General features: G+C 29.6%; 1 protein-coding gene across 2 annotated transcripts; it reads right to left on the bottom strand.

The window, feature by feature from the left end:
* Positions 1 to 3,303: 3,303 nt before the first annotated feature.
* LOC124375213 (rho GTPase-activating protein 11A-like) lies at positions 3,304 to 24,184 on the bottom strand. 2 transcript variants are annotated; one of them, XM_046833330.1, is made up of 10 exons: positions 23,876 to 24,184; positions 21,682 to 21,882; positions 18,890 to 19,026; positions 17,743 to 17,845; positions 16,104 to 16,244; positions 14,241 to 14,397; positions 11,928 to 12,102; positions 10,837 to 10,926; positions 6,953 to 7,043; positions 3,304 to 6,662 (listed from the first exon to the last, which is right to left on the bottom strand). In XM_046833330.1, exons 1-10 carry the CDS (start codon positions 23,978 to 23,980, stop codon positions 5,100 to 5,102), a joined length of 2,763 nt encoding a protein of 920 aa, XP_046689286.1. In that variant the 5' UTR covers positions 23,981 to 24,184; the 3' UTR covers positions 3,304 to 5,099. The 2 variants fall into 2 exon arrangements, with proteins under 2 accessions (XP_046689286.1, XP_046689287.1); XM_046833331.1 differs by lacking the exon at positions 10,837 to 10,926.
* Positions 24,185 to 26,591: the final 2,407 nt, after the last annotated feature.

The raw sequence follows: 26,591 nt of genomic DNA, 5'->3' as shown, positions 1-26,591 counted from the left end.
TCGGATCAACAAGTAGGTATATATATACCCGGAAATTGACCACAAACTAAGTAATATAGCTACAATAACAGAAGTTAAAAATTTAAATTTAGCTTGTTTATTTCTGTGTTTTTGCATACAAAACTGTTCACTAACAATAACTAATTTTTATATCGATAACAGTGAAAAAATACCGGTCCTTGACACATTTCAACCAAACTGCAACTGTGAAAATTCAAAACTCGGAACTTGCTTGTTCGATTATAACCAAATGTGTAATCAAGATAGATACAAGTCAACTGTAATTGAGTGTGTAATTTTAAAATTTACAATAGTATGAAATAAAGTTGTTTTTAAATTATCAACATTAGATTTAACTTTTATTCTTGACTGGATGGTCCACAAAATACGGTTCTGTTCCCGTTTAGCAGCAACAGTAACTTGAACATTTAACTGTACCCATAGGCGTATCTAGGATGACCTAATGGGGGGGGGGGATAACCAGTACAAACTTTCCGTACCTGCCAGTCAAGCTAGGGTACGGGACCACCCTCCCCCCACCCGGAATATGTTAAATGCTAATGATATTAAAGATTGTAGTTTAACAGCCGTCTGAGGGCATTATTCTTAATCTTACTTTATTCTCTACAACAAATGGCTATAATAACATAAGCTAAAATTTACATTTTTGGAGACCTCCCGATAGCACAAAAGAATTTTTCAAGAAAATTACGTTGTATTAATGAAAATAACAGAGGCTCGGAAAAGTGTCTATATCTTAAGAACTAATACACATTCTCCACCTTATACTTAGAATTTATTCATTCTAATATGGGCTTCCAGGTTACATATATTTTACTTGAAAATATGGGGGTTTATTTTAATGTATTATACTTAAATAATATGAAATTTACATTTAAACTTTTTTTATCTCATACCATGTCATCCCTGATCAAAAATATTGGGACATAAATTGACATGTATTTCCATAGAAATATATTAACTGTGTATACAACTAAGCAAATTTTGAGACAAAATTCATAATTGTGATTTTTCCGCGACTGACGTACACTATAGATATTGTGCATTGACGTAACAGACGCTCGGCGATGGACAAATGAATATACAGAATATGAATACGATACAAAGTACGATATTTCGTTACTTCGGTTGTGTAATTTTTTGTTTTCGTACACAAAGCGTGATTGAAACACGTTATAGCGAATGGTTAATAGCTATCGTAATAATTAGTTAACACACGCGAATATAAATCGACGAAAAATAACTCTAGCATTAACCTGAAATCTGACAGGGGAGGCACGATATTTTTTTAATCTTTCACGTAACAAATTAGTCTTTTATTTAGCAGTTTCTTAGGAGCAAGTACGCAGAATCTGAAAAAAAAATGAAACTGATAACTTTTAGTATGGAAAGTATCGAAAAAAATTACAACATGGAAATTGGAATAAAGTATTTAATGAAAGAGACGTTAAAAGACAAATCATTATTTTTTACAGCCAAAGTTGTTAAATCGAAAAATAAGAAATTAACAGTCGAAAACTTCAAAATACTTATATTTTATATATCAATGGCCCATCAGAATTAATAGTTATTATAAATTAAAGAAGTTTTGAAGATAACATTTATTGCTAAAGTAAAATTTAACCATGCCACGGGCTTAATTGTTGCTGTTGGCAACCCTTTGAGGGCAATGTAGAAAATGATCAACTATTCTATTTTAATATTATTATTTATTAAAAATTTATTTCCGAAATTGATTTACGCAAAGCATATTCTAATATTTAAAATAAAACATTAAAAATAACGAATTTCAAGTCAGATATTATTTAAATGACGACGATATTTTGTTTACTATGATTGGGGACTTAACAGGTTTTGTGAACATTTGGTTAAAGTATGTGATAAAATAAATTAAATGGGCTATTCCATAAACCTAGCTATATCAGAATTTCACCACCAAACGATTTAAAGTTCATTATTTTACTTTTTCAGGTAGGTCAATCATAAAATACTTTTTGATAACCATGTAATTTTGTCCACGTCTCACATAGTTTTGGTTGAAACAATACCGGAGAAATGTAACAGTAAAATAAAACAGTAACAGTACCTAAGTAAAATTTAATCATGTTTAATAGTTATAATACTTATAAATGATAAAATCAGCAATCTATAGGTTTTGTTATTTTATTTTATTTTTGTTAGTACTACTACTAATGGTATTCATTAATAACTCGTCACTAATATAAGACTAGCGCCAACGAAAATGACGAGAACTATGTTTAGACTATTACAAATTCGTTCAAAGAGATGACTGGTTCATGGCCATTGCTGGCTGTCTCTCGCCCGAAACGCGTGAAGTGAGGTCTATATTACGAACCCTTACGGGTCGCAGACGTACTCATAATTCCGAGCATACGTCAGCTGTTATTACTTGCACATTTTAAGAGTACTTTTTAACGTATGATTTAAATCAGTATACATGTTGTACTTGGATACTGAAAGTGTCGGGTACAAGTACTGTAGTAGTAGTCACAAGATCAGTAGAAACTAACCTCAATTTCGTAGGTGGTGCTGACTGTGAAATTCAAATATTTAGAGTTTTTAACAAAATTGAATTATGTAGCTTACTATATATGCAGTGCCATGTATTTCGTAAATTAAAATAGTTATAAAGTTTTAGTTTATGTATTTTATCATGATTGATTTCAAAGTTCCAACATAAATGGCATTTTTAGTAGAAAACAGACTATTAGGCAATCGTTTATTTTGAAATGATGCTCTTGTGGAGGGGAGGAGGGACAGATCCCGTTCGTTCCTCCTGCGTGAGCATAGCAAAAATACAAATACATGAACTTTTCAACATGTTTAGTCATAGTACTAGTTTTGGACATTAATTAGTTTACCAACAAAAAAGTCATGGTTTGTCTTCAACTTATGTAATGGTCCTTATTTGAGATTACCCAGTCATTTCTTTTTTTGGTCTGTGGTTTTTTTTTTCCTTATCTTACAAGTAATGCTGTGACATTTGAAATACATTACAGTAAGAGTAGTTCAATGTTACCACCAACAAAGAGGCATGTTTCGGTTTCAACTTCTGTAATGGTCCTTATTTGAGATTATCCAGTCTATTTCTTTCTTTGATCTGTGGTTTCTTCCCTTGTTTCACAAGTAATGCTTGTGCAATTACATTATACTACCAGTATTTCATAAAAAATGCCAAAACTACGTTGACCTTACTTTTAGTACCTTTTCTTAGAATACCTGAAAAATTGGAAGAGGATTTAAAAAATATATATACACAAATCTGGAATCCAACAAATTTTTTATTAGCATTTATAACCAAGTATAGTTTCAAACATTAATAGAATTTTTAATTTCATCTACAAACTTTCAAACTTCTTTTATTTGTACAACAGTCACTAGTGTTAAATAAAATGTAGTTTTTATTGTCTCCCTTTTTTACCTAAAACAATTTTCACTAAATTTACTAGAAAATATCGGTCTCATTCACATAATACCTAATTGACCTTTTAACAAAGTTACTGAATCATAGTTAACCCTAGTAATGACAGTCACTTTGCTTTCAAACAGCAGCTCCTTTTTAGGATGCATAGTGATTTTGTTAAGTCTTAAAATCACATTTGTTACAGGAGTGTTGTATCAAGGATTAAATTGTCTCATATATATATATATATTATATATATATATATATATATATATATGTGTATATATATATATATATATCTGTATCTTGTCATATGTGTGTATATAAATATATGGTTAAATAATTTGAATATTTATTATGTGTTATCAAAAGATTTTAATATCTCAGAATGTTTCTAAATCTTGTTGACAATTAATTTGGGATTATGGTTTGGAAATGCTTTTCTACGTGAAATTTTGAAAATGCAAAGATTTGTATAAAACATAGGAAAAGTGTTAAAGTAATAACTATAATTCTCAATAATAATTCTATTTTGTACCTTGAGATATTCCAGATACTACATAATATCACTCAGATACATTTAATGTTCAAAACAAACTGGTGTATTTACAATTTGTATTTATTTCATGTACCCCATTTTAACTTGATAAACAAACAAACAATTATAATTATGAAGCTATATAAAATATGTATATTAAAAAAACATACAAATTAATCAAATATATAAAAAATTTAATGTTTCAACAAGAACAAAATAATATAGTAGATTTTATTACTAAAGGAATTCTGGGAGCAGTCAAAATTTTTAAATACCACTAAGGATAAAACTTAAAAATATTGGAGGATATACATATAATATTACACTAGGAAATGAGAAATAACTGCTGAAGAACAAATAATCACCATTATTCTCACTTAGGTTTACTGGAAAAGAAATTTAATATTTTATAAACACTGACTTGTAATATAATCACAGTTTGAATCATTCATACAATATCTAATTTTTAGTTAAAATTACACCTACTGTTTAAGTTAAAGATATTAAATCTTGGAAATTTTCTTACCAAGTAGCCCGATGCCAGACTTAATTTTTTTTATAAGATGACAATCATTTGCAAATTATTAACCTTTAATCTGTGAAGAATATTTTCAAATCAACTATAGAACATTACTGTTTCTACATACTATACAATTTGACGAAATTTTAGATTTTATTTTTAATGTCCAAAACTAAAAAACATCCTTCAATTCAATTCCCTTTGAAATAAGAATTTTGATAAACTAGATTATCTACTTATTTAACCATAAAATCAAAATTTTTATAATAAAATTATAATATAATAAATATTTGTCTAACATTCATTTAAAATTGAAAATATAATAGTCATTTAAATTTATACTTAGTAATTTATTTCAATCATAATTCACATTCCATTCTATTGTGTTATAGTCTTAAACGGCCTTAATAAATATCATTAAAATGGAAAGATTTACAAAAAAGTTATCACCATCAATACAAATTAAAAACAGGCCATTGATCTACCCACAGAAATCCTTCTAGTGAGACACTATAAATAATGTATTTAAATTTTATGTATCAACATTTTTCTTAGTCACTCAAATTAATAATAACAAACCTAAAATCAGGAAACACCTAATTACGGTTTAAGTTGTTATGGCGAGATTTCAATAACAATTGCCTAGGAGATCTTCTAGGAACATAAGAGGTGTTCTTCATAGGAGTTACACGGTTGTCTGGCAGTGTATGACTAGCAATCCGTGGTGATCTCCCTGGTGTAATAAACTTGTTAGGGTGCCTGGGTATGGCTAACCTGGGACTTTCGTGACAGTTACGTTCCTTCAGTGGTGAGACAATTCGAGCTGAACGTTTCCCTGGGGTGAACACATTATTCATATTTTCTCTTGACTGGCTTTCTACAGTTTTCCGAATCCATACAGGAGTTCTTTGTAAAGAGTTTTGCACAACCTGGTTTTTTGGCAAATTTTCTTTACCACTGCACAAAGTGTTAGCAGTCTCAGCTCTCCTTGACATAACATGTTTATCTATCTTCGAAGGTTTGATAACGGTGGGTTCACTGTGTTGTTTAGGAACTGAATTTTCCTTCTTGACTTTTCTACCTGAATTCATGCTATCTTTCTTCTGCACTTTGCGTTCCTTAGATGACTTTGAAGAATTTCTCTTTTTTATTTCCCGTGGTTTAGTACGAACTGGTTTGTTTGAGAAGGCTTTAGATGAAGCATTACTATCAGACTCCACCATGGTGTTGAAAAGCTTAGCCTTAGCCAATACCATACCTGCATTTTGTGATCTAAGTTTTGCAACAGAAGGTCGCCCGGTTACTGATTTCTCTTCAGGCTTTTCTTCATTCAAGAAGTCTTCTGCATTTTTCCAAGTAGTTGCATCTACAGATGATCTACTTGTGGATTTAAAAGATGATGCCTCAGAATTTGGCACCTTGCTAAGATCACAGCCGTGGAATGAAGACGCTCTTCGAGCTTGACTCCTTGTTAAAACACCAAAAGTAGCTAAATCAAAATCATTTTGCTCTAAAGTCACACCCAAACTTTCTCTCTGTGAATCAAATGATCCAGAATTAAGATTTGTTAAATTTCTTAAATGCTCTTCTGACTTATCTACTGGCATCAACAGAGGATCAGGGAGACCATTAGAAACAGTGTTGGGTTTCCCTCTTCGTAGAACATTTAGAGGATAGAAATTGTGACGGGAGGCAAGACTGCTGGGCACATTGAGGGATAGATTTCGTTTGATCTGAGGAGTGTTTTCTTTAGATCTTCTCCGCAAAGATCCAATCTTCCTTGCACTCGGAGACCGGATAACTTTCTTCTCAGAACTTCCTCGAATTTTCAATTCCCTACTGAATCTTCTAACTAACTCGTCTGAGGTGGGGCTGTTCAGTTTCTCTGCAGATTCAAGTGTCTTCTTATAAGCAGATTGAACTGTTTGTAAATTACCTACTGATGGTCTGTCTGGAGTCATTTCCAAATCACTCATAGAGACACCTACAATATTCTCAAATTCTGATGAGATCCTCGATTCTATTCTAGACACTCGATTTTTTATGTCTTCATATTCACTTCTAGATATGCGCACATAGTCTTCAGAATTCGATGTTACATCAAGTCCATTTGGAGTGGCAGTCAGTTCATGCCCAGAATGTCCAGAGTCTTCGACGACCTGTAAATTAAACATTAACTGTACAAGCGGTAATTCAATACATTCAAGAATTTTAGAAAGGCATTAGTTAAAAACACAATTAAATAAGGAAATAAGGAGTAATATGTTGAATAATTTCAATGATTTTTACTAATTGGGATTAAACAGGATAAAAATGTATCTATAAAATAAAAGAACTGCATTCTGTATTGATAAGAGAAGTGTTTGAAACTGTGACCATTTTCTCAAACAAAAAAGGAGTATTATATGGTATAATATAGTATTGTAATGTATAGTAAAACTTGGCTCACCACAGTTTTCTTCTTGTGTTTCCTGCCCAGACCAAAGTGAGATATCCGGAGTTTTGTACCAGACAAAGATCTAAGAGACTTGTGTCCTTCTCTGTAACAATATACAGTTTTTTTACTAAGGACCCATACTTAAACCTAATACATTTTGGTAATTGTAAAATACAGCCTAAATACTTTACTATTGATTTTTTTTAATTATTGTTGATTTTACTTTGATATCTGATTAAGAACAACTAAACACCAACACAGCAACAAGTTATTAGAATAATCAACAAACTATATGGAAGATATAAATTTAATTTATTAGTTAAATATCAATTAATATTAATATAAAGTAGATTTACCATTTATTTTTCATTTTAAATTATAATGAAATGATTTAAGCCATAGCTATCAAAATGTTCATTACGTAATATAAACCACTATCTAGGTGTCATTAGATGGGTGACCAAGATTTTAAAAATCGGCTCAGGGATCAATATAAGAAAAGTTTATACGAAACATATCTTAAAAATGCTACTTTCCATATGTCTGTCTGTATATTTTATAGAATACTTATACAGTTCATTCCTACTACTGGAACATTCTTGAATTATAAATTTACCTCCTAACCGCCCTTAATATTGTGCATACCTGAAGATTCTTTTTATTTCAAAATTATTATTGAAGCTATAGCATTTAAGTATGGTGCATATATTTTGAGTGCCCTTTTTTTATAATGGTAGAAAATAAAAATATTATGCAATGTACAGTTTAAAACTACAACTAATAAAAATGTTTTCACCAAACTTCATGGAAACCGAAGGTTTTGAGTAATAAGTAATTAAAAGATGTGTAATGTGATCACAAAAACAATAATACCAAATTTCTAAATATAAGTAAAAAAAACTTACTGGGGTTTTTTATTATCTAATTGGGTGCTGAATTTGGAGTACCAAAAGGTTTGAATATTTCAAAATATAGGCAACAATATAATCCAATAGTACTATCCTGTTATGTGATGCATATAATAAAAATTAATCGCTTAATGTTTTACTAAGTGCTAATTTTAAGAACAACTGTACCAATTTGGCTAGTAGAAAAATATATTCCTTGAAATACGAGAAAAATTTTAAAAAGAGAAAAATTGCAAAAGTTTTTCCAAGTATTTTGGAATTTGGGTAAATAATGATAATATATTTATGAAACACAATCCAAATTTAATTGATCCTAACTAACTAACTAGACTTTCAGCTGAGTTTTGCTACAAAAAGCTCAAGCATTTTACATTTAAATTTGAGAAAATATTGAAAACACAGTACTTGAGCATTAGTGTAATGCAGATAACTAAAACAAAGTTATTATTTAACTTTTACTAAAGATTGCTTTGGTGATAAATGTAAACCATATAACGCATTGGAAATACTACATAAACACTTTTATAAAACCCATATTAATAAGGAAAGCTGGGAATTTTTGCACATAAGGTACTCAAAACTAGCTGGCTTGATATTGTGATATGGCATTTCTACATTTTCAAGTAAACAACAGGATTGGACACTAACATGTCCAATGAGCTATTCTTTCCAGACTATAGCCTGAAAAACAACAAGACTTCAATGACGCAAACACTTTTTAAAATGATTATTTTGAATTATTTCATGAACTCAGTAAGGACTCCAACTCTTCCGCTTATACCGGAAATAGATCACAAGTGCCGGAAGTAGACGATTTTTTACCCATGTAGACTTTTGAAGCCTAGATATGGATATATTTTCTTGATGGAGAGGGGGAGGCAACAAAGCAAAATCAACTATAGCACCAGAAAAATCTTAGACTAGAGTTGAATTTAAACAGATGGAATCAACACTTTTTGACCATAGAGTGTGTGTGTGTGTGTGTGTGTGTGTGTGTGTGTGTGTGCGTGCGTGCGTGCGTGCGTGCGTGTGTGTGTGTGTGTGTGTGTGTGTGTGTGTGTGTGTGTGTGTGTGTGTGTAAAATATAATATATGAGCCAGCAAGACAAACTCAATTATGATACTCAAAATGTCTTAGGTCGGAAATAGATTACAAGGGCTGGAAGTTGACACTTTTTGACTCAAGTAGGTTTCTGAGACATTAATAACTAGCTGCTATCCAGAGCTTCAAACACAATTTTCAAAATTAAAAACCTGTAGCCTTCTTAGTGAAAGCACTTCTGATCTAATATTATGGTACTCTACAATATTTTTTTAAATGGACATAGGTATAATCAGATATGCATTATTTCAGTATTCTTAGTTAAAAGGATCAGAGGTTAAGCAAAATTGTGACTGGCTTTTCTTATATCAGGTTTTGAACGTATAGGATTATTTATATTTTGAATTAATTATATTTCTGATGGAACAGTTGAATTTGCCTTGGTTATTTTGCACAGGATACAGCGCAATTCCATTCTTTAAAATTGTAGAATAACTCCAATACCTGGATTCTGGATCCAATCTCATAAGCGATTTTGACAGTATCTGATACCTTGTACTTGAGTTACCTTTTTTATTATATTCAGAGCTCCTTTTCTTTATACTTTTTAAAGTGTTAAACAAATACTTTTCTTTAGTTAATTATTAGATTAGTTTACCATGAGTAGTTTATTGTTCCACTGGCATATTAAATGACACATACAATTTTTTAATAAAATAAAAATAAATAATTTTAATAAATGTTTCAAGCAATTAGTTAACTGCAATTTTTTGAGTTCAAAAAAACAGTATAGTGAAATTTTTATAAAATTAATGTCCATTTGTACAAAATTTCCCACGTTGATACATCAATGATTTACAACATTATTTTCATATTTAATTACTAAGCAATTATTTCAACCATTACTCACATAATGGCATTCAACAAGTTTCAAGCTATTGTTAATGCCAATTTTATATATTTACTTACTGTGTTTTATTTTATTTATTTATTTTCGTTTGTAAAAAGTCATGACATACTTTATACTTACTCATGTAATACTATTTATTACCATTCACTACTTCTATATTATTTATTAATGATTTGTATAACAATACAGATATCTGCGTGTAAGGGAAGAGTATGTTTTTACATCAGTAGTTATTGTGAAATCAGAAATTCATTATAAAAAATTCACTGCATTCTTTAAACCAAACACACATACATTTCTTGTTTTCACATGTTATTGTTTTTCAACATAAACAAGACATTATTGAACTGTCCCATCACAGAAAAAGTGGGAAATTACCAGATTACATACGTTCTTCTTCTTACAAGAAACTGTTCTGTTTAGGATTGATTAATATATGTTTAGCAAGACACAGTTGACAGTCATCAAAGTAAGAATAAAAATGAAATGAACATGTGTACAGCAACTAAAACACGACAAAAGCATTACATAATACACAAACGTATACAAAGTAAATAGCTTAAATGTAGCAAATAGATATAGCAAATCAATAATGTAAGGGAGCTTATAAATTAATTTATGTTATCAAAACAGGTTTGGAAACCAGAAATCACTGTTATACAATTCAATGTTAAATCACTCCATGTTACATCAAGACACTAAGGTAATTAAATATTTATTATTTTAAATAGTGCTGAATATCATTTAATTCATAGCAAAAGCTTAATAGACAGAATGACAAAAGAGTGGTGTGTAATTCTATCATATTATATACATTAAATTGTAAAATTTGTTTTATTTGACTTGAAGTAAGCAATTATAATAATATATTGGACTTTGGTGTTCCGAAGATGTAATTTATTAGAACACATACAAAACGTAATGTGAATTTTGTTTAAATACCAAGTTTTTAATAAAATACAAGTTTTAAGTGATTTGCAAGTTTTTCACATTAAAACATGTGCTATGTAGCCAGCACTAATGAAAGGAAGACTTACGGTTGAGCCACAAGAATGCGAGGAGTGAGGTGAGTAGGACACACTGAGGGCAGAAGTTCACCATGTAGCAATGAGTCAAGCACCTCCTTCCTACATGCGGACACACAACACAACATGCAAAGTACAGAATGTTACCATACAGTGTATTCCAACAAGCAATGTGGTACTTCCCATGCATTTGGATTTACTGAATTTGTTTGTCTCAAAGTCAAATAAATATATGTAGTATGTAGTCAACACAGCTAACTTTTAAAGGAAACACAATTTGGGAAGTATGAAAAACACAAGAAATGCTCCCAACATTGATGATAGGATAAGGCTAAGGCAGACATAAACTAAATAGGAGCAAACATAGATGCGCTAAAAGACAAACTGATGGAGAATGAACGTAGAAGCAACTGTACCATATGGGACATAAATGCTCTCGGATCAAAGAGTATAGATACTGGAGTTTGAAAGTTAACTACAAACTAACTAGTTGAGCTACAATAGTGAGAGATAAATTAAATTTAGTATGCTTATTTCTACATGCATACATATAAAGTAAATAATTTGTTGTAAATAAGTTTATTTATAATTAAAATAAATAATTATTTACAAACAACTTTCACTTTAGTGTTTCAAAAAAATTAGCATTTGTAACCTAATGGAGTGCTTAAATTCGTTATCTTGGGCGTTTCATTTTTAACACAAATTTAATTGAGCCAGATATCGTTAATTTTCCATTGTCGAAGCCTACTTGTTTGAACGCGCAAATCATCAGACTGTCCAAAATAAAACCAGATGCCACAAACCTGGTTTTATGTTGTTTTTTCCAACCCCTGTAATGCCAAAGATTTAACTTTTTTAGAGACTATTCTGTATGTAGTACAATATTAATTGTAAAAAAGACATGAATTTACTGCATTTTTCATTAGTGTTAGTCAAGACAAAACCCATTAAGACATATGTAACATACGTCTGAATAGTTAATAATGATATTAGAAACAAAATTAATGTAACAAATTGAGAGCTTTCCGATATGAATATTTACACACACAGATACACTGATTCTTGTACTTTGAAGAATAGCAAAAGCATTCAATACTAACCTCTTTTTAGTTAAAGAGCTGGGCAGGTCAGACTCACTGTTTTTCCGTTTCTTGCTGGTTGACTTGATGCAAGGAGTATGAGGCATTTGTACCGGATTCTCTGGGGTAGTGTTTGCAGAGGATGGTTCCTCGGAACCGCTCTTCCCTACCATTCGCTTTATACCACTCAACATTCCTGCACCAAGCAACACCATGTATATTTCTGTCGGTTACATAAGAATAATCTAAAAAACTTATTTCTTACTTTTTCGGGCAGCCGCTGAACTGAACAGTAAATCCAAGTAATTTAGGCCAAAATAAAGACTTACTTTAAATTTAACAAATTTAGTTGAGTTTTTTAAATTGTTATAAACTTAGGAATTTTGTTACAGATATCCTTATTTTTATTTTCACAAAAAAGTTATTTTTAATTACCATGTTAATTTTGATTTTATGTTAATTTATAATTTAAAATTGGTTTATTTCACACCAAATATTGTATAATGTTTTTATTTATTTTTAATACAGTATAAAGTACATTATTAACAATTTTAGTTTAGAAATGAACCATTTTATATTGTATAGTAAAATCAAGTAAGTAAAAGTACATTTCATATTCATTAAAGTATAATTTAAAAAAAGTAAATTAGTAAGTACTTATCAACTATAAAGATTATTGTCCTTTGCTACAATCCTTTATTAAAAGTTGGCACTCACTACACTCTTTTTCAAATTAATTTGATAGGAAATATACATATTAATTGGCATAGAACCATGTTCTGCAGAATTAAAAAGAAAAATAAGTTCACAAAATACATTGTGACATACGCAGGACATTAGATTGTAAACACGTAATAAATCAGGTAATTAGATTAAATTCAAGGTTATATTTGTATTTATGTTTATAACACAAATGCACACAAGCTACCTTAACTGAGCTATTGTATATGAGGGAAGGCCAACTCCAAAGAGAACACATAGAATCCCAAAATATTAGTTGTTACAATTTGCAGTATAATGGCAGTACAAACATTTACTGTTAGGCTTATAAAATTTCTTTTTCACATTTCTTATCTTTTAGCTTTTTTTTCTTAGCCTTAACTTTTTTTATTGTTCAGTTTTTGTTGTTGTTTAAATGGATTACTATTATTGTTTTTATTCTAAAATGTCTTTGTCTAGGTATAGATTAAATCTATGCAGGAAAAAACCATATGCAATTTATACATTGTAAATAAATGTTCATTTTTAATTTGTTATATTACTGTACTATGTAGATGCCTGTCCTAAACTGTCTAATTTACGTAAGTACATCTTTTTTTCTCTTTTGATAATAATATTAAAATATGAAAGTGCTAAAATATATGGTTTATATTTTTACATTGCAATTGGAGCTCACTTATAGTTCTGTGTAACTTGGTGTACATCAGTTAATATAGTGAATAAATAATGACTGAAACATTATAAATACATAATTGGCACACTAAAGAGAATACATGACAACCTTGTTTAGTCGGACCTCCAGATTATACAGATTGGTTCTATACAGAATGAAGAAACTTCAGTTTTTGTTTTAAATAAGTAATTTTAAGTGTAATTAGTTTTTTTGTTACGGTACTTACTTTCCAAATACGCCTCATAAATAAATATAAATATAAATATATATATATATATATATATATATATATATATATATATTGATTATCATTTATTAGTTATTCAATTTGTGATCCCTAAATTTTAAATCACAAAGGACTAATAGTTATTATGTTTTATTTTGTGAGACCTTTCAACAGGAAGGTTATCAAAGTATATTTATTTAGTAGGGATGGTTTAATTCCAATATTTCTACGGTTCTAATCACTCAATTCCAATACCTATGTATTTTACTACAAAAATTCTTGAAGAGTCATGATTTCACAATACCACGACTAGTGAAAATGGATTTAGAATCTGCTGAATCTTCAAATAAGTCTATTTGCGGACAACAGCTAATCAGAGCTGACTGGCAATGTCTGAATTACTGATTGGTAAAACTTGTTTTTATTGTATTAAAGATAAGTAACCAAATCAACAAATTTTATCAGAGTTTAGTATATAAATCTAAGCTTGCAGTCCCTAATTCCTACAACATAGGTATGTTGTGCTGCGTCGATGTGTATACTTTCTGTGCTCGGCAGTAAAAAACAAAAAACAAATGTTCTCTTTTTTTGATTTTGAATTGAGAATCTACTGTTGAAACATTTGCTGTACATAGTTATCATATTAAATGATGAGTTTACTATTGTACTAGAGACATTTCTGAGATTGTAATAAATACGTCAATATGATGTTTACTTGTGAGGGATCCACTTCTGCGGTTCTTCTTCTTGCGGTGGTGTGATGTCTCAAGATCATCATGACTTGAGAGAGAGGCAGAAGGCTGCCAACACGACAGATGTTCATACAAACACTCCGGCACTACTCCAATACTGCTCCAGTTCTCAATCAGCATCTGTAAATTGTCATTTGAATTGAATTTTTTTTTGTTTAGTAAATTTACTGTAGACAGCATATATACATTCAGCATATATATATTCTGTATATATGTATGTAATTTTTAATACATAAATACTATTTTAACTTTTTTGAAAATAATTCTTTTGTGGTTTACATTGATAATAATTTCTGGACTACTCAAATTATTTTAAATTCTTTGAACTGTATGAATTTTATTCGTAAAGCAACGTACTGATACGCCATTTATTTCCTGCACCTAGAATAATGAAAAATTAATGGTAGATTTTTTAACAATATTTGAATCAGCTGTTTTTTATTAATTTTTATTCAGACCGAGAAACGTTTTTATTGAAGACAAACCATATAGTTGGACAGTAAAAATTGTGAAATAATTGATACATTTTTTATTTTTTATTTGACAAAGGAATAACAAAAAATGTGATGAATGGATTTTAATTTATTTCATTTAGTTAGACCATAAATGAAATATAAAATAACCAAAGTATGTTTATGTAAAAAGAAAACATTTCAATCAGTTTAAAATGTTACCCAAATATATTGATTTTCTGAAATCTTTCACAATTTGTAAGTAAAATGCGCAAAAGAAAGTAATTGATTTTAATTTTGTATATCTTTCTTTTTATCACAATAGTCAGCTTCCTCACCAACAGTTTCTAAAAAATAATTAGTTATTTTTTCGATCCACCTTAACCAAAATGCTCTCACTTGTTGCTGGAACTCCATGTGATTTGATTTAAATATAAATTAATCCTCAAAATCCACATTTGAAATAGTTTAATGGTTGTTAATGTAATTGTGTTAGTTATTTATTTAATTTTTAACTACCACCAATGTTCTAATTATGTCACCAGATAGTTAATTTCGTACTATGAACAATATCATACAGGGTTGAATTGCAGAAATGTTAGCTGTGGAATCGTCAAAACTTTAATTTATTAATAACTAAATTGCTTATTACAATACAGGTATAGTACAACCACATAAATCCGGATTAATTGGGGTGAAGGTAATTCAGATATAAGAACAACTGGATAATGTGAGAATACAGTAAAAACACAATAGATTACAGCAGATAATAAGAAATATATTTGTTACAAATATAACAATAAAAGAGTATCAATTTATTATTTTATTTCACAGAGATCAATTATATAGACAAGAAATAAAATAATAATAAAAGTAAAAGAAAACTAAAAGCATATGCACAACATACTATAACCTCCATCTGCGATTGAGGGATGGAGAATTTAGTACAATTAAGAGAAAGTCTGAGCAATATTGTTTAGATTTGATGACTTAACAAAATATTTTCTGTTACAAATTTATTTTCAAAAGACGTTTACTTTGTATAACAGTAATTAATTTGTAATATAACAATTAAATTATCAAATATAGATTATCTATAATTAAAGACATTTTAGTAATGGTGCAGGTTTTAACATTTCATGTTATATTTGGACAGATTATGAATTTAATTGACATTTTAGTTAGATTAATTAACTATATAAAAAATTAAAAAGTGCATGAGAGGTATTGCTTTATTTAAGTAACGGTCAATTCTTATCAATTGTGGTTTGTAGTATAATCTGTGGTTAGTCTCCCCTCTATTAGTCCAGATTACAAGATGTTGAATCACTAACACGATATGGAAGAAATGTGTGTTTGAAATATGTTTCAAACCTGGACAATAGTAACACGCTTCTTAAGTTTGTCATCCACTTGGCCCGTTTTGAAAGGCATCAGGTTAGGGGTCCACACGATGGCTAAGTTGTTGACATCCATCCGGTTGATATGATGGTGGGCAGCCACTTCTTGTAGGAACTGAAATAGATCAAATGTTTCCTGTAGATCACTGGTCATAAAATCTATCAAATACTTAATTGACTTTTAAATTTCTTCTAGTTAAATTAATTCATTTATCTTCCAAGTTCAAGGTTTTGCAGTAAACAGTTTTAACTATTACATTTTGAAAATAAGAGGGCTGTACAAAAGTAACAGACGTCTCAACCTATCACAGTGGCGGGTGGAGCTAGAACTACCATCTTGTGTCAAAACATTTCAGCAAAATCAGTATGCATCCAACTGTGATAACACATGGTCTGTGCCCTTCTAATTTTGCTCTCTGTGGTATGCTAAATGCACATAATTAATAGAAAATCCCACTACTTGTGAGGTTCATTATGTGATTAGGTTTTTGTTGGGAAAATATCAAAAACCATTTGCAACTTATTACCAACTGTTTTTGAGTGAGGCAATAATGCATTGATATAAAAAAATTGCCATATCAAGTTCATGATTAGGACCGCAGGTTTACAGACATCTCACATCTTATTCATGGAATTTCACAGAGTTTGGTGCATGAAATTGTGGTAGCTTAAACTAAAAAGCTTGGTTACCACAAATTTTGACACTAAACTGCATATCATTGTAAACCAGTGGTTGAAGTAGTACGTGACAGACTTCAATGTAGATTAAAAAATTGTGTATCAGTATTAAAAGTGCTTCTATTTGAATGGTTTAAACATGAAAAATACCTTAACAGTGCATCCCTCTAATGTATATCAGGTGATTTTCGGGATTGATAAAGAATGTGAATACAAAAATGTTTTGTCCTATACATGTGGGGTTCACAAATGTTTTGTTTCTGAGAAACTTGATAATTGCCTCATTGTAGGCAAAACCTTATTTCCTTCGTAATAACACATAAAATAATCATATGATGTGAACAAACATTATTATTACAGCAAATGTTGAAAATTTCTCTAGTTTGTGTTGATGCAAAGCTGAACTCTTCATAACATTAACTGCCTTACTTTTTAACTGCCTTACTTTTTGAAAGTCGGGATTTTCCTCCCACTTTTGCTGCTTAATATTTTTTACATTTTTGTTTGCAATAAGTTGTTCTTTTATTTGTTATTAAGAAGAAAAACATTTAGTTTCAGAAGTTTTGCGTTTTTCTGGCAGAATTCACATCCTCTATCAATCCTGCAAAATGTGCAATTTCATCGCAATCACTCTGTATAATAAAATATCAATTTATATTAATTATGTCAAATTTTGTGTTACTTTTGTCAGCTTTCATACAACATAATATTAACTTGAAATAGTGATATCTGTATACTGGATTATTCTGTCTACATTTTCTGACTGAGCATAATTTATAACTGAAATTAATTCTACTTTCTTTTTTGCACTAATGTTTAGTGACCAACGTAAATAAATAATTATGTATTCTTCTAATAATACAAAGTTCCTAGTATTTTAGTTGGATTAGAAAATATAAGTAATTATTTTGCTGAAAGAATGAGCGATGAAATACCTGCATGAGATAGGCAAGAGTGTTAAGATAGTCCGTAGGCAGGAGCAGAAGAGTAAGCTGGATGGCTTCTCTTTGTCGTTCTCGCTCTGCTACCTCCAGACATCTACCAACAAGAAACATTCAAGAATAGTTCCTCTCAAACATACTGATAAACATAAGATCATATTTTGTCATCCTTAATCCACTTTCGTAGCCATTCAAAATTAAATACAAATACTGTCTAAAACACCATAAACAAATCTATAAAATTATATAGTAAATGTTCCTACAACTTTGTAGGGAGCCATCATCAAAAGAAATGAAAAATCTGTAAATTATTTACTAAAAATGAATCTTAAAAATCAAATTATAAAGTGTCGGAGCCATTTGAAAATTTACAAAAATCTCTTAATTTTTTATAAAAATCACTAAATAGTAACAAAATTAATAAAATTTCAAATTATATTATGAAAAATTATTCAAACTCAAGAAAATCGTTCAAAATTATTTTACTAAATAGCCAAATTTGTGCTATATAAGTAAACATAAAAATTAACTTTGCAGAATCTCTACAGTTTCTAGTATTTAAGGAATGCATAAAAGAAAACAATTTTAACAAATTTAATAAACTTCCAGAACACATAAAACAAATTTGAATACTTCTTTAAAAGAAACAAAAATTAGTTTTACTTAAAGAGATTGAAAGTATTTAAAAAGTATCTATATATAAAAAGTTCCTAAAGACATGACACTTGGTACGTAGATTCCTCTTAATCGAAGGAAGACACCTATTGATTTTGGGGTTAGAAGCTCAATGACAGTCCATCTGTCTGTCTGTGTGATAACTGTTGATAGAAGGTCCAAGATACTTGAAACTTAGTGTATATAGGTTTTCTTGGCCCAAGAAAATTTATTGGTTTTGGGGTCAAAAGGTAAAAGGCATTTCAATCATCACTGTGATAACTCTTTTGTTATATTGTTGGATCCTTCCATACTCTCTTTTATTAGTATATTACAACATGTAATATACTATATATTTTTGTAAATCTACCAAAAAACTATTTGGATGTTATTTACATATTAGCTTATGTTATACATTTTACTTAAAAAAAAAACAAAATAAAACTCTTGCAATAGATTAAATAACTTTTGATGGCCTTTAATTTACCTTTGTAAAACATCATGAAAGACATAAGGAATACAGGGCTCAGGCAACTCTCGGAAGAACAGTTTTAGCAGATCTGCCACATCAACAGCACTGTACTCACACTCAGCCAGTAGCCGTCCCTCGTTCACCAGCATTTGCTATGGATAACAAAAGTAAGATAAAACCAATTATTTACTCTTTTAAGTTGGTTTGGTCTTACCACTGCATAAGAAAAGTTCCGTTGAAGGTATTAGAAATGGTCATAAATGTACAAAATGAAGGTTGTTGATTTTTCAAGAGCTTGTGACAACAAAGCTGCTGGCTTTGGCATAGTAATCTTTAACACAAGCTTTTATTCTATTCTTTGATTGAGGGGAATCTCTATCAGACATCCCTGGGAATATTACTCGTCCATAAGGATTCATCTTAGTGTTTATGGAGAAAGTGGTTGTCTGTGACCTTAAATAGAAATATTAATTTTAAAAGTCTTCATTTTTAAACATATCAGAGTGCCTACATCAATCTACTTCAACAAGTTTTCCTTCTGCAATATAGTATATCATATCCTCAATGAGACATATTTACAAATCATTTATTGATCCCTTTGAAACAATTCATTCAATTCTATCAATAGCATTCAACTGATATTTTTAGATTTTTATCCTCTATCTTGTTAAGAAATATACAATATAACTTCTACCTATTCATACTTTCTTAAGAGAAACGATGTTCTAACTCCTTTTTAATATGGAGTTAGGCCATATTTTAATACTTCATCTGATTCAGCATTTTCCATAACTTTTTTCTTCTTTTGACTTCCAAAACATGCCCTAGGACTATTCTGTGATTTAAGTAGAGCCTTCAATGTAGTTCAACACTACCTCCTTGTCGAAAACTAGAAAAGTATGGCATCTATGGATTTCACTGATAAGTTGGTTTCAATCCTATCTTACTGGTAGAGTCCAATGAGTTCCAATAAAACAAGAAAACAAACACCATTCAAATTTTGTGGCTGTAAAGACTGGAGCAGGGCTCTATGCTGAGACTTTTGCTGTTTCTTTTGTGCATACCTCCCGAATTATTTCATCAATAATCATATTGAAATTCACTTACAGTATATTACTATTTGTTGATAACACAAGTATAAGTTGTGATCACACTGGCCATGATACTCTCTCCCAGCATTTCATCACAGCATGATCCTGACTTTCAGATTAATTCTCTGCTGATAAACTCTTTCTGAATCTATTGAAAACCCATATTATTGAATTCAAGCTCAAAGAATTTTAAATAATCTCGACTATTCTATCTTAATAACCACTGATTTGATTGTTTATCCTCAACAAAATTTCTTGGATATCATCTTCAATCTGAAATGTGATTTTCACGTAAACCAACTTGTTAAACAACTCAATTCCGCTACTTTGGCACTTATATAGCTCTCTTTTTCATCCAAATATGTTCTCAAATTAGGTTTCTTTGGATTATTTGAATCAAGGCTCTGGCGTGGCACTGAATTCCAGGGATATTGTAGTAATACAACATTTACAAAGACAGCAAAAAATGTACATAACACGAGATCCTAACAATGATAGTAGCAACTTAAAAGTAATATGTAATAAGAATAACAACAATAATAAAGTATGAAAAGAAACAGTCAACAAGTCACAACAATAACAACAAAATAGATAATAAAAACTAACAACAATTTGTTTTTAAGATATTCTATAATGTGGAGCTGTATATTTTGTTTTTAATAATAATAATTATTTTTTATTGTCATCTGTGTCATACAGTATAACACTTAGATAAAGATGATCTACATCTTAACAGTTTTTATATGAAAAAAGAAAGGAAGATGTATTATGGGGATTAAGGACACTGATTCATACATACTTCATTTTAAAAGGAATGAAAGACTGATTTATGAATTCTTCATTTTAATAGTCTCAGTATTTTATTGTTATCTTGTATGTATGTTTCAGTTGTTTATATATGTTAAAGAGTTCTATTTAGAATTACTTCAGGAGTAGTAAGCATGGATACAACACTAAAAATAAAAATCTTATGGATGATCAGTGTGTATGTCTATTATTACCATTAAATGTTACCACTAAATTACCACAGTTAATTACTGTAAATAGTTTAAAAATAAATAGATTTTAAGAAATAGTTTTTAAAGTTTGGATGAATTTTATAATTTTTTTTATTAGATATTTTACACACATCTTTTATACGGAATATCAAACAAGCAAGACTGATTTTTTTTAAATTTTATTTATTTATTTAGTAATACATGTCAGTATAAATAACTTCGAATGAATTCGATAAACTCTATTTTGACAATATTATGTTATTTAACAACAATAAAGAACTTGACTTCTTTAATCAATCTCAAAAAGGAATACCTTTTTGTAGATTTCTTTGCATTTCCTAGACAAAATCATTCCTCCATTAGTTACCAACATTACAACGTTCAGTATTTTATTAACACTATACTTCATTACTTAATTATAGGTAAATATTTCATTCAGCTATTTATTTTTGTGCATGTTTTAGAACAACTATGCATGTTATTACATGTTTGCAAAATAATGTGTTACACAGTTATTTAATTCTAATAAACTGAATCTGAACTGTTTTTACACATTAATCTCACAATAGAGGGACCTAAGGCCTTGAATAAGTGTTGGAATATGTTTTTATGTAGACTACAAACTCTCCATAACTCTTAAAGTCCTTTCAACTCTTTCTTCATCCCTGAATTTATAAACACCAAAAGAATTAATGAAATGCTTGATGGGGGAACTTACTTTTAATTCTCTCTGACGAATCGCTACTCCAGGTCTTCTAAACAACCCATCGGTAGTTATCCTGTCTCTCAGATAATTGCATGCTTCAACGACAAAGGCTGGAATGCCAACTGGCTGCTCGTATTGATGAATTTTTACCTTTTTCAGCCTTAATTTTTCCAAACGGACCTTAAAGAGTCCTGTCGCATCTTTTTTATCAACCTAAAAATAATATAACATTCAATTTAAGTCCAATTTATCACTATAAATGAACCAAAATATGGTACTTTTACATGAATTAAATACTGAACTTTACTAAGCTTTAGTTAATACATTTCTACCAACTTACTTAGCATTAAATACAATATTTGTCACTGGTTATTGAAAGTTACATTAACATAACATATAAAAAAACCCAGCTAATCTGGAACAAATTCTTCGACAAGGATTACCACACATCCATTTTAAGTTTATTTGGAGTCAGTTCAGAATTTTTGAAGAAACCCATATTTGTTTAGATAAATAAAATAAAAAATCATGACAATATATCAACAGTCTATGGATTTTTAGCAAATAAAAAATACCAAAATATAGGAATGTTGGTAGAGAGTAAAAATGAATTTTAAAAACTATCTAGGTTATGTGTGTCTAAAATGTTACAAACAAACAAAACATTGTAGCCTAAATTTAGCTACTTCTTACTATTTTGAAGGAAAATCTTGTCTAACAGCTTATGAGACAAATAACACATATACATCATCATCGTAATTTTAGCCATGACTCAATTACCATAGACATTATTTTACTTGGTTTGAATTAATTTGGAACAATAATGTCAAACCGAATTACATTATAGGCTTATATTGTAAATTTGTAAAATTAAAACAGCTGGAAAATATTAGTTATGAATATCTATAGGTAGGCCTAAATTGTTTTTTATATTCAATAGTTTAGATATTTCTAATCAATAGTTGATTTGGTTATCGTGGTGTCCACTTATTATACTGCATCCAAAAAGTTTGAAGGGATAATCATATGAGGGATAATTGGATTTCAGACATTTACCAACCTGTTATATATTTGTAACGTTTGTTCGATCATTATGGCTTCTTCATTAATGAGATTCTCATTGTTTATGTTAAATAAAGTATTTAAATTTCAAACATGATTGTTATTATGACTATAAATATTGATATCGATTGATGGTCTTGTATTCAATATATGGGTATTACGTATCAATGAGTATACAATTGATCTAAAAGACCAAGTCAGCATATCAAACTCTTCACTTACGTATTTTTAAGAGATAAATTATGTACAACATCCTACATTTAAAGAAGTTGTTGAGAATAAATTAGCAGAAGAAAACCTAAACCAAATTAGCCTAGTGTTATTGACCTAAACACGGATAGGGTACGACAAGTGGATCCGGTTTTATATATCGAAATTGGCAAACGATATTACTTAATCATAACCATCGATACTGATTAATTAAATTTTGAACGATTAACTTAAATAATCTATATCAACAGCTGTAAACACATTTAAATAATACTCATAATGTATTTAAATTTTATATAAGTAACATTTGGTTATTAAAAATGGCAGTCAATTTTATAAAACTACATGACACTGCTTTGAAAGATGATAAGACATGTTTTACGTGACTTCAACATGTTGGACTCGTACCAAAAAAACCCATTATATGAAATTTGTGGGAAAGAAACAACTGTAACTGTGAGAGGAGCAAATATGGTTGTCTTCAGTTTTCCTAATTTTGGTTATAGTAATTTGTTCGATCACTGTAAATATTAAATTCATATTTTAATTTAAAACATATGATTGTTATTGAGGAGTATAGATATTTTTATATCGATTGATAGCCTAGGATTTGAGATGCAAATATTAGGTATCGATGATTGCATTCTTCAGTATAAAAAACCGGATCCGCTTATCGTACCCTACCCCTAAACACTATTCCAGCTAAAGAGTTTGAATGCCAATTTGAGATATAACAATAAAATATACATAAATTTTAAAGGATCGATAATAATATCAATATTAATAATAATATAGCTAGTACCTTAGTAAGTGTTAAGGGTGAACTGAAATAATAAAATAAACAATAAATCCAAATATTTCTAACCTATTTATACTATTACTTAGAATAAATGTTAAAATATGATAAAACATATGGAGGTTTATGAGTACTTACTGGCTTTAACTCAATTTTCTTTAATCTAAGCTTTAGACCAAAACGTTTTAAAAATTTTGAGGCTTCCCTCTTTACTTCATCAACATCGCACTCACAAATAAACATTTTGTATCACACCATTAGATTTAAGATTTTACCAGAGTAGATTTGTTACTAATAATTAATTGAATCAATTTCTCGGAATTTCTTGAGTTACCGTAATAAAGTACTAAAGCGACGTAGATATTCTTGAATCTCTAACAAATAATTTAAACGTAAACAAAACAAATCCCGAAACCCTAACTTTTGAACAGCCTTCCTACCGTTAAATTTGGCTGGAAAAATAAAAACAGACAACCAATCATCATTACCAACAGACTTTTAAAGTAACAGAAAAGTGCTTACAACATACCTTGGAGTGATATTATGCTCCAGTATAATATATCAATAATTAATTTTATTGATGCGGTATTTACTAATGTTTCCCTTCATAAAATACATTTAAAAAAGTTAAATTACCTACCCATTGATTTATATTTGATAGCTTAAGCTCTAGGTTTAGTGGTTGTATTGTGGATCAAACTGAGTACTGTCAGAGGTTGATGGGTTTTGTAAATAATTAGTTATAACCTCTTATTTTGTCACGTTACGGATGAGAAAGAAGGAGAGTAAAGGTTGGGACACACATAACCGCACCGCGCCCGACACGTCAGTCGGCTGTATGCTGGCCGTCATACGGTGAAAGAATTGCAGCGCAGTTTTCAACCTGCAAGTCTACACAAGTCCGCACCGACACCAGACCGTCGTGGCCGCACCGTGCCCGCACCGTCACCGATATGTTTAGTTTGAATTTTGACGGGCACGGTGCGGGTCTACGAGCGGCATCATATGTTGTTTACTGTTGCGTTCTTCTTTTTAAAAACTATTTAAGTAGTCTACACGTTCTATTTTAGTGAATTATTTAGTATAGCCTACTAACTCTACATCCTGTGTTCGCGTACAAAATCATATTTATTATTAAAAGTATTACATTTTCTTACCTTAGAGTAAACTAGTCATATATTTTCTTATTGTGCATATTTTCTTATTACAACAAAATTTGAAAACCCATGTTGTACCTTAAGTGATTTTAAACAACTAAATTCGAATTATGAAAAATCTATAAACATTTTTCATTAATTAAAAAATAACAAGCATGTAATTATTTGCGCGAAAATCTATTTTTCTTTGATGTATTGAAGTTACTTGATACATTACTCCGGTATTTTGTAAAGGGTCGTCGTATTTAGAATGTTTCTATGACATTTTTATTTTTTTATTCTTTTCACTTCAATAAAGTAAAAATAAAAATATTTTATTTACAATAAGATTTTCAAGCAAAAAAACCCATGTTAAAAATATTATAATAATAATAAAATAATTTATTTCCACATATAACAAACTGAATATTACAAATAAATATTATTGCCAGTGCTTAATAATAAATAATTACTATGACATAACGTATTTAAAATAGCAGTAAATAACAAATAAAAAAAATGTTTTCTACTTACTTTATTACAAATTTATGTACTTAGAGTAATAAAATGTAAAAAGTAGGTTACATCCTTTTAGATTTTTATTTCTTTTTTTTAACTAATAATTAGGCCAATAGATTTACAAAATAAGGGAAATTTAGGTACCCCATAAGAGGCTGTGTCTGTGTTGGGGATACTACATATACAAAAAGGGTAAAAAAATAAAAATAGCGGAATCGAGCAAGAATGAAATGATAACAATGAGTTATTGTAGCTTATGTAGTAAATAATGTACTCTTACGTTTCAAAGTTTACATTTAGTATAATAGTGTGCTGTATTAAACAATAAAGGATTTATGCATGATTTACAATTCAAATATTAGGCTTTACACATGTAAACATTAAATATTATATTATAAATAATTATTTTATAATGCTCTAACGTGTCTATTTAAAATATTATTATAACTTAGCAGACAAGACTAACCATACACTAATGTATTATCTTAAACAAATACTCAATATCATTTTGACCGATCAACCATACTCTAATTTTTTTAGAAAAATATATTTATGTTTCTACTATTTTTGACTAATTCTGGCAATAAATTATTTGTCCTCGGAGCTATAAAAGAAAAACATTTTGTAAAATCTGTTTTTTGTAAGTTCTCCAGTATATATTTTACAAATATTTACTATGTTTTACAAATTATTATAAAAGGGCTTGCAACATGGCAAACTCTCTGGCATCACACTATAGCTCTTGACAAAAAAACACTAAATATACTGTTTATAGTGTATTTGACCGAAATTCATTGCAATGAAACACAATGAACAAGAAATTATAGGGATAAAAAAATATAACCAAGATAATGATATTTACAAATTTTACATACTAGCTGATTGTACAAAGCTTTACTGTAGCATTACAATGTTTCATTCACCACAGCGATTAATTAAAAATAACAACAATGATATTAACAATTTTCTCAAGCAATACTTAATCTTCCGAATATTTTTTAAGTATCTGTCACTTCGATTTCAAAAGAAACATGTTCTAGTACAAACAGTGAGATTGTTGCGCTCGGACTGCATACGGACATGTGTGGCCTCACGGTAACCGAGCCGAGCCCGCACCGACAATCGGCCGACTCACGTGTCGGGCACGGTGCGGTTATGTGTGTCCCAACCTTAAGATGTTTGGCCACAACTTATATTAT

This window comes from Homalodisca vitripennis, chromosome 1 (genome assembly GCF_021130785.1).
Source record: "Homalodisca vitripennis isolate AUS2020 chromosome 1, UT_GWSS_2.1, whole genome shotgun sequence".
Classification (NCBI taxonomy): domain Eukaryota; kingdom Metazoa; phylum Arthropoda; class Insecta; order Hemiptera; family Cicadellidae; genus Homalodisca; species Homalodisca vitripennis.
The sequence above is the reverse complement of the archived record's forward strand: the minus strand, read 5'-3'. Positions and strand labels throughout refer to the sequence as shown.